Source organism: Hypomesus nipponensis, chromosome 5, assembly GCF_054491055.1.
Source record: "Hypomesus nipponensis isolate SF chromosome 5, ASM5449105v1, whole genome shotgun sequence".
NCBI lineage: Eukaryota > Metazoa > Chordata > Actinopteri > Osmeriformes > Osmeridae > Hypomesus > Hypomesus nipponensis.
The window spans coordinates 939,874-948,822 of record NC_140365.1 but is presented as its reverse complement, the minus strand read 5'-3'; the positions used below and the strand labels follow the sequence as shown (position 1 = coordinate 948,822).

Genomic DNA, 8,949 nt, shown 5'->3' with positions numbered 1-8,949 from the left:
GGACACGCCCTCTGTGATTGAAGGGGTTGTCAAAAGGTGTTGCCCAAATGTTATCAGGGACGATTGGATTATGGGATTGACCTCCAATCAATCTGATCAGCAGAAACAGAAACAATTACATATCTCCTAGCAACTGTTGTCAATGTTCTGGCCCAACCTCATCTCATATTGCTGCTCGTTAATCTGTCACATTCATCAATACATACACAAAATCTCTAACACTGAATGTTTAAAGTAAAGCAGAACACAAGCTTGTGAGATCATGCAGATTTACCCCTACCAGGTTAAGTGGGCATTCGCCCGATTCAACATTCATCTGTTTGCTTTTGGCTGATGTTGGTGTGTCTCAAAGGCTGGTTTCTATGGTTATCGTCTCCAGGTAAGAAGGGCCCTCCTGGTGCTCCAGGGCCCCCGGGGCCTCCAGGGCCCCAAGGCCCCCCTGGCATCCCTGGGATCCCTGGCATCCCTGGGAGCAATGCCATGGGCCCCTCCGGCCCCCCAGGACCCCCTGGCCCGGCCGGCCCCCCAGGGCCACAGGGGCCCCCTGGCCCTCAAGGACCTGCAGGTGCCCCTAAAGTTTGCTTATCTTTGGCTGAACAACCTAGAAAAACCTTTCAAAGGACGTGGATGTACTTTGGTGTTTAATATTTTTGTGTTTCTTAACACAAACTGATGTTAGTTGGATTATGTCACACTGTAGGATGTTGTGTTTTCATATACTGCAAATTATGTTAAGCGCTGTGTGAGGTTGTCAAACTAACTATGTGATTTGTTTTATAACTTGTGCAGGAGGCGTGGACAAGGTCAGACTGAGAGACAGTCAGGTATGAGCGTTTTGAGATCGCCTTGTTCTTGTCAGCTGACGGTGGTTTCATGAAACAAAACGCCACAATTCCTGAATACATATCAAAGTTTACGACACCACGTTAAAGTTGCATTTCTCTGAGGAAGACTGTAAATTCGGTGTGATTGTGTTCCAGCCGGCCGTGGTTCATCTTCAAGGCCAGGAGACGACCATACAGGTCAAGGAAGGTAAGCGTCTCATCTCTACCGGACATAAAGCCCTGACAGGCTGCACACAGTATGGAACTTCAGTAGAAAAGTGGTCAATGAAAAACAAACGCTCTAATAGACTGCTCGAGCAGCTCTGATAGATTGATATGATGCAATCATGAATATGTTGGGGGGAGGGGGTATTTTGTCAGTGCTTGATGTTGTTTAACCACGTGTTGTTTTGTGGTAATTACGGATTTTGAGTGGCTGCCCTTTTCTCACGCTGAGATCTTTCAGAAGGCGTGTTAAGAAACTGGAAAATGATCTCCATTCACCACAAGGTGTTCAAGATGCACTCCCGTTCAGGAGAGCTGGAGGTTCTGGTTGATGGCACCTACTTCATCTATAGTCAGGTAGAAGTGAGTACGTCCTCGGGCCTAACTTTTCCTGTAGCCTGCACTAGCCACTCATGCCTTTACTCTGCAGTCCTTGAGGTCCATGCCCTTTCCCACTGCCAGCAGGGTCAGAGGAGTATTGTTGAGGTAGTGGCTCTGATTTGTAGAATACTGTAGAGTACGGATTTAATGAATACCCTGTTTATCAATTTTTATGCGCAGAACTTTAGATTTTCACTGTTATATATATATGACCAAATCATCTCAACAGGACTCTAACTGTTTAGTCATAGTATCCGTTTCAAGCTGTTCAAATATATGAATGTGGAAGCAGGGTTTACTTATGGCTGATCTCTTAACTGCAGAGGCAAACGTCTGAATGAGTGAAGGGAATGTACAGCATTCCATTTACATTTTTGTAAGTAGATTTTTACCAGCATATGAGAAGCATGAGTAAAATAGATGGATTTGGTCTTCTAAGAGTGTTCCTATTTTTTTGACTGATATGCCCTGCATGCTCGAACCTTTTCACAGCTCGTTTTCTAAACCCACCTTTTTCGTCAGGTTTACTACCTTAACTTCACCGACATCGCGAGCTACGAGGTGATGGTGGACAAGACTCCGTTCCTGCGCTGCACCAGAAGCATTGAGACGGGACAACGCAAGTTCAACACCTGCTACACGGCGGGGGTGTGTCTACTGCGTGCGCGCCAGAAGATCTCCATCCGTATGGTGTATGAGGACACCTCCATCAGCATGACCAATCACACCACCTTCCTGGGAAGCATCCGCCTGGGAGAGGCCCCCCAGCCAGTCACTCGTGAGCAGGAAGTCACATACGCCTTCAGGCTACACCCACCCTGGAGTAATCCATTACTTTGTTCTCTTTGGGGTGGAACGCTTCCTACAGTTAGAGTCTGGCTGTGGTGATGGTGGACCGCAAACGTACCTTATACATCCACGATGATAGGCATCTTTGGTCTTGATGTTTTTAATAAAATGTGTCTGTTTGTCTCGACTTTTAGGTGAGCGAGGACATGGAAAGCAAGGTTGATAAAAACCTCATGTCATGTTTCCATTCCAAGTTCTTTTTTTTGTCTCTGTGAGTGTAGAATACTTTTTTACTTTTCACACAAAACTGTATTTGTGGTCCTGAATGTGATTGGTTCACGTATGCCATTATGAAAACATGGGCACATAATTATTAGCTTTTGAATTTATTGAGGCAAATAAAGATTGTGCTTTTCTGTGATTAAATTAACACACTATGTTCAAGCACAATAAATTCACAGATAATATGTGCACTGATTGAAGCAAATTATGGATTTCTCTCTCTCTCTCTCTCTCTCTCTCTCTCTCTCTCAATCTTTCTTGTAAGGTCAGTATGAATGTTTTAGTGTTTGATAATTGAAATGAAGTTGCTTGCCAAGACTGAATCTCCTGAATTCCATGATAGCATTTCTTTGTCTGCTCTCAATAACACAAACGATGCAGAACTCAGAATTTAGTATTTTTCTTGCTGTAGTTCTTCGGATTGTTTGAAATGACAAATTTACTTGTCATTCTGTTTGAGCCAAACCAGCCATGTCTTGTTTCCTGAAAAGTAGAATGTGTTTCTATTTTTCAACGCGTTTCTCAAAACAGTCTTTTTTTTGCATAAATAGGCAGCTTGAAGCTTTTGTAAATATCACACAGTCAGAATGTTTCTTACCATATTCTGTCTCATGATCATGTTTCTATGTGAAAGAACACAATAGTCTTTAAAATAGCATTTATGGGCACATATTAAGCTTCCAAGTAGGCTGCAGTTTATGGTTCTTTATGAATATTCTCTGCACTGTGCATAAACTGTAAGTGTTACAGGGTCAGGTCCATCTCAATGCAATCAGCCCTCTAGAACATATGTGGGTATTACAGTATCAGAATCTAGTTCAGTTGTTTTGAATGATTTCATTCCGTGGAACAAAGTTAGGAAAGGTATCAACATTAGAATGATAAAATTCGAATTTTAACATTTTCTTTTCCCGGCCATATTCATGCAATACTTCCCTGCCCCCTCACCGCCCCCTCACCGCAGAATCTAACCTGTTCAGATGATGAGTAGGAATTTATGTGTAACTCATTATTCTGATTGTTTGTAGGTAAATAGGGTATATTTTCCCTGACTTTGTTGAATATAATGTACATTTGTATACTCTGTTGTGATTGTACATATGTAGATAAAATAGAATTTCCGTTTTTGTAAATTTAATTGATTTATAATATTAAACTGTTTTAACACTAGCACATCTATGCTATGGGACACGTTTTGAAGTTTATTGTAGATACTACTTTCTCCTACTCAAGATGGTGACCAATCCAAGCCATTTTTTCCAAACATGAATCCCTGGAAAAAGATTAACTGCTTTCCCATTTACTTTAAGATTTTTAAAAAACCTACTCATTAATCCAGCCTGATGATCATGCTGTTTTATTCAGCTCTGTTGGCTCTGATTCAGAGGAGCAGTGGGACTCCAGTTTGAGGCCAGATGTGAGACATCTGCTGTCTGTTGTGTTGATATACAGTGACCCCTAGTGGTCGGATGATAACCACTCAGGCCAGCAAAGCAGTTATGGCAGGCTTCTTTCGGAGTGGTACGTTTCAAGTTTCTTCCCATTTGTAACAAGCACAGGTACATCTTCAGTGCTGCTCTGCTCCTCTTGATAATCCCCTGCAGCCTATCTCAAACTATAGTAAATAACCTAAACCTATAAGAAATTAGTCTAGCCTATATGAGCTACAATACTTATCGATGACATATATAATATAAGTTAATTCTTTATTGATCTCTAAGGTAAAATTGCACTGAAGGAATCCTTTTATATTTAGTGTCATGATGAACACATTTTAGGCTCAGCTCTGGTAAATAAAATGTAAAACTGTTGTTATGGCAACATGAATAGCTTTATTCTGTTTTCGTAAGAGATAAATCCTTCCCTTTCAGTTGTGAAAGAATTTGTTACTTTTTTCTTACCTTCTTCACGGTAGCTTAGGTGACCTTAGAGGGTCTGTGCTGTAAGAATACCCTTACAGCACAGACTTCAAACGTCTGCATCTCCAACATTCAATACACATTATTTGCAATGTCACATGTGTACTTCCATTCCTTTGAGGGAATACCTTCAGTGTAGATTCCACTAATAAGCATTCTCATAGAACTGAAAGGCAAAACAGGAAAGGCGAAGCTTCGCATGCAAGCTCACACCCCGACCTTTCATTTACATGAATGTTTCCTCACCTCTCGAGGCTCTTAACACCAGAATCTTCAAGCAGAGATCCCAACAAAAGGAAGGATTTTCTTGGGGTAAAGTGTCTTCCACCACAGACAGCATGTTCTGGGGGGAGGGGGTGGAGCAATGTGAGGTGACTAGGCTTAGGGAAGTTCCTTTTCAGAATAACTCACTGTTGACAGTCAGCTAAATTGCTCATGGAGCAGTATGCTGTAATATATATTCTCAACACCAAGATATGTCGTCTAACCTAATGAAGAGACTGCCTCACCCAATGTGCTCTTGTGGAATGAGATCTGTAATAGTCACCTTAGTGAGGGTTTAATGCTGTGGGAAGATCCCTCTATGAGTTCTAAATCATGGTTTAACATTACCACCTACCGAGTTACTATTGTTGGAAATAAAGACACTAATAAGGTGTTCCTCCAAAACCTTGTCTTAAAATGACTTCTGAGGAAAAGACTAGCCTCTCTCACGGTGGGAATATAATAAGGGTTGGATAAACACAAGTTTGAATAATCCTCTCACTAAGACATACTGATGTCCCCTGGAAGCTTCTCTTTCAATCGCTAATCTGCTGCTCCAACTGCCTGGAGATAATTAACCATTTCTACTCCTTTTTGGCCATGCTACTGAAAGGCCTGTTTCTGGCTCCCTGTTTTCTTTGTAGATTAAGATTTGACGGCATTATGAGGTGACCCAGAAGGGTTCATCAGGACACAAATGATGCCAGCACACACAACACAACACACAGTGTAAGGAAGGAGTGTTGAAATAAAGGACAATTATTATTTTCTGAGGAAAACTACATTTGTTGGTCGAAACCAAAACATTTATTGAACAAGTTAGCTTTTATCCCGTAGTGGGATCAATGTTTAGTAGGTTTTAATAATCCTAAATCAATAAGGGTCTTATCTTATCTTAAATACACATTGATGCTTCCTGGCTTTGAGTAGGACTAAGTTAGTATTTAGAGCTCAATTGTTAAAGTGTTGGTTATTCAGTAGTCTGTATTGCTTGAATTTTCTAGAGTGTTGCAAATCCTCAAAGGAAATCTTCAAAGATTAAGGATCCGTGGTTTCGATAGTGCGTCACTGGGTCTCGCACATTGGCGACGTCTCATCTGTGATGATTAATGACGCACACTGCTGAATGGGACGGAGTAAGCCTATTAAAAAGGGAGAATGGTGAAAATATTGGAAATACAGTACCCTATATGACATCATTATGCTTCTCGCTTCTCGCAACACTCATATTGGAACATGCTATGTTAGTCTATCAGAAGTTGGTGACCTAAAAATTAGATCACTGCATTTAACCCTTGTGCTGCCTTCGAGACACAATGACCACAAGACCCATCGTTGTGCTGCGACAACTTTAACCAATACAAAAACAAACAAAATGCATTTTCTTTTAACCTTCGTGCTCTGGGGGTTGTGAGACAGCCTAACGGTTAAAAGAAAATGCTTCACTTAATTTTTGTATGAGGTAAAGTTGTCACAACACGTGTGTATGCGTGTGTTTGTGTGTGTGTGTGTGTGTGTGTGTGTGTGTGTGTGTGGGGGGGGGGCACAATGACTTAAGGGTCACAATGACCCGACGATAACACATGGTTAAGTAGTTGAAACTGTTGAAATTACTAAAAGTAATTTTACCCCAAATAAAATCCCTAAGGCCCATTTGGGTTCATAGTCGAGTAGCCAATTGAAAGGGGCGTGGTTAAGGTAAAGTCACATCAGAGGAGTGTGTTGGGGCGGTCACACAGATGACCTACCACTTGGCAGGACAACAGGCGGTAGGCGACGTGAATCGGATTTTACCGTTTGGAGTACCAGAAGAAACTATCAGACTGGAACTATAACGACTCTGGAAGAGTTAACGAGATTTATTTAATTTTCAAAATGAAATACCACGTGGACTTATTTCTATTGACCTTTATGGTGAACACGCACTGCTGTACTGGCATAATCTGGCTGTAAGTATACTGACGCGATTTTGTCGTTTAATGTATTTTTACAACTACAATACCACTGTAAAATCCTATAAATGTTTGATAATATTTACATGGAGTAACCATTTGGTAGTCTAGGGCTGTCTGGTGACCTAATGGAAGATTTCTTTTTGCAGGGGCCTTACTGTTAATGGTAGCTCTGTTGGTTGGAATCAAACTCATCACTGCAAGCTGTTAGACGGACTTGCCCCCGATCAGCTGCAACTATGCCGCAGGAACCTCGAGCTCATGCACAGTATTGTCCACGCGGCAAAGTTGACCAAAACGACCTGTCAGAACACTTTAAGTGACATGCGATGGAATTGCTCGTCCATTGAAAATGCACCTCGTTTTACGCCAGATTTAGCTAAAGGTAAATATATATATTTCAGTGTTGAATAATGACCTTAAAGTATCATGGCTTCAGTGTTAGTCTTTTACGTAAGCTTCTCTCGGTATGTTTATTCGGTCTGTATATTTGCAGGTACCAGAGAATCTGCGTTTGTGTTCTCGCTCGCGGCAGCCGTAGTTAGTCACTCTATCTCCAGAGCCTGCTCATCTGGAGAGCTTCCGAGTTGCTCGTGCGCCCCGGCACCTGCGGAACAGGCAGGGCCCGACTTCAGATGGGGAGGATGTGGCGATAATCTTCGCTACGGTCTTCAAATGGGTTCCGCTTTCTCGGATGCACCGATGAGAAACAGCAGATCCGGCTCACAGGCGTTCAGGCTGATGCACTTGCACAACAACGCTGTTGGCAGACAGGTAAGGCTGTTTTCGTTGTTTAAACCCACATGTTCGTCATTCAGTCTTTCACGCACGGCTTCCAATATCAGCCCACAGGCGTCCAAACTCATTAAACCCATCCCAAACTGTCCTTGCATTACCAAAACAATTGGATTGGGATGCTTATCTGTACTGTTCTTGTAATTCACAAAATATGTTTTGTGCTCTACTTCTAGGCACTGATTGAATCCCAGGATACCAAATGCAAGTGCCATGGGGTGTCTGGATCATGTTCCGTCAAAACATGTTGGAAAGGCCTCCGTGATATTGGCTACATCGCCACTGAGCTCAAATCCAGGTACCTGGCAGCCACTAAAGTGATGCATCGCTATGTGGGGCAGAGGAAACTGCTAGTGCCAAGAGAGCTGGACGTGAGACCAGTGAGAGAGAGCGAGCTGGTCTACCTGATCAGTTCTCCAGATTACTGCACACACAACGACAAGCATGGATCTCCCGGCACACAGGACAGGTAGTTTATAATATACCTAAACACCTCACCTGAAACAGAATAACGCATTTTGCTATTAAGTGTTGATTACCTGACATGTGTTGGATCTTCAACATGTTTTTATTGTCGTCTCCAGACAGTGCAACAAGACATCCAATGACAGCGGGAGTTGCAACCTGATGTGCTGTGGCCGTGGCTACAATGCCTACTCAGAGAGGACTGTGGAAAGATGTCAGTGCAAATACCACTGGTGCTGCTACGTCACCTGCAAGAAATGTGAACACACGGTGGAGAGATATGTATGTAAGTAAACTCTTCAAAGACATTTGAGCTGCTGACACGAAGCACTATTTTCATCACATCTCGATAAGTTCGCCAACCCAGAGGACTCCAGACTCCCTTCAGACTCTGGGAAATGAAGTGTTGGAGAACGGCAAGAGACACTGTAAGGACAGTCATGCTGCTCCAAGGCCCGTGAACAGGATGTGAGGTCACAGGAAAGACGACTGATATCTGATGGGTAAACGTGATTGGGAGTATTAAATGTTTGATTGGTGAAGAATTCCACAGTGGATAACTGGAGAAGAATATAATGGACAAGGCTCATAGAAAAAATACTTTTCAAAAGAAAACCTGCCTCGTGTGCTATAGGGTTACGTTGTTAAGCGAATCAAAGAAACGTAATAATGTCACATTTAACTGTCTAAATTCCCTTAGACAGACGATGCTTGATCTGAATGGAACACCTCACTTTATGAATATTAGCCTGCAAAAGACAAGTTTAATGCTTTTTTTTTCTGGACGTCAAGGACTATTTAAGGGTATATTTATTATATTAAAAAGGTACAAAATACTTCTGAGTTTTAGACATTTCTTTTGCTTGAAAATAGTTTCTATTGGAAATGGCTAATATTTTCCAAATATTTTGGAAAGTTATTTAAATATTTATTAAGGCTGGGGACAGGAAGCTGACACAATTTAACAGATAAATATCCTATACACAAAACCATTTATATGAAACTGTAGGTACATTTTAACAATAAAATGTAGATCCCGTATTACAAAACGTA

The 8,949-nt window shown here is 41.8% G+C and overlaps 2 protein-coding genes across 3 annotated transcripts; both read left to right on the top strand.

Annotated features, from left to right (window-relative positions):
- The first annotated feature begins 1,218 nt into the window (after positions 1 to 1,218).
- On the top strand, positions 1,219 to 3,671 carry eda (ectodysplasin A). Of its 2 annotated transcripts, none has more exons than XM_084698367.1 (2): positions 1,219 to 1,406; positions 1,953 to 3,671. In XM_084698367.1, the coding sequence occupies exons 1-2, from the start codon at positions 1,314 to 1,316 to the stop codon at positions 2,316 to 2,318; spliced, it is 459 nt and encodes a 152-aa protein (XP_084554493.1). In that variant the 5' UTR covers positions 1,219 to 1,313; the 3' UTR covers positions 2,319 to 3,671. The 2 variants fall into 2 exon arrangements, with proteins under 2 accessions (XP_084554493.1, XP_084554491.1); XM_084698365.1 differs by having other exon boundaries at positions 1,219 to 1,412.
- Positions 3,672 to 6,394: 2,723 nt separating this feature from the next.
- wnt11f2 (wnt 11, family member 2) lies at positions 6,395 to 8,708 on the top strand. The gene is made up of 5 exons (XM_084698334.1): positions 6,395 to 6,633; positions 6,786 to 7,021; positions 7,133 to 7,410; positions 7,608 to 7,900; positions 8,016 to 8,708. Exons 1-5 carry the CDS (start codon positions 6,560 to 6,562, stop codon positions 8,188 to 8,190), a joined length of 1,056 nt encoding a protein of 351 aa, XP_084554460.1. The 5' UTR covers positions 6,395 to 6,559; the 3' UTR covers positions 8,191 to 8,708.
- Positions 8,709 to 8,949: the final 241 nt, after the last annotated feature.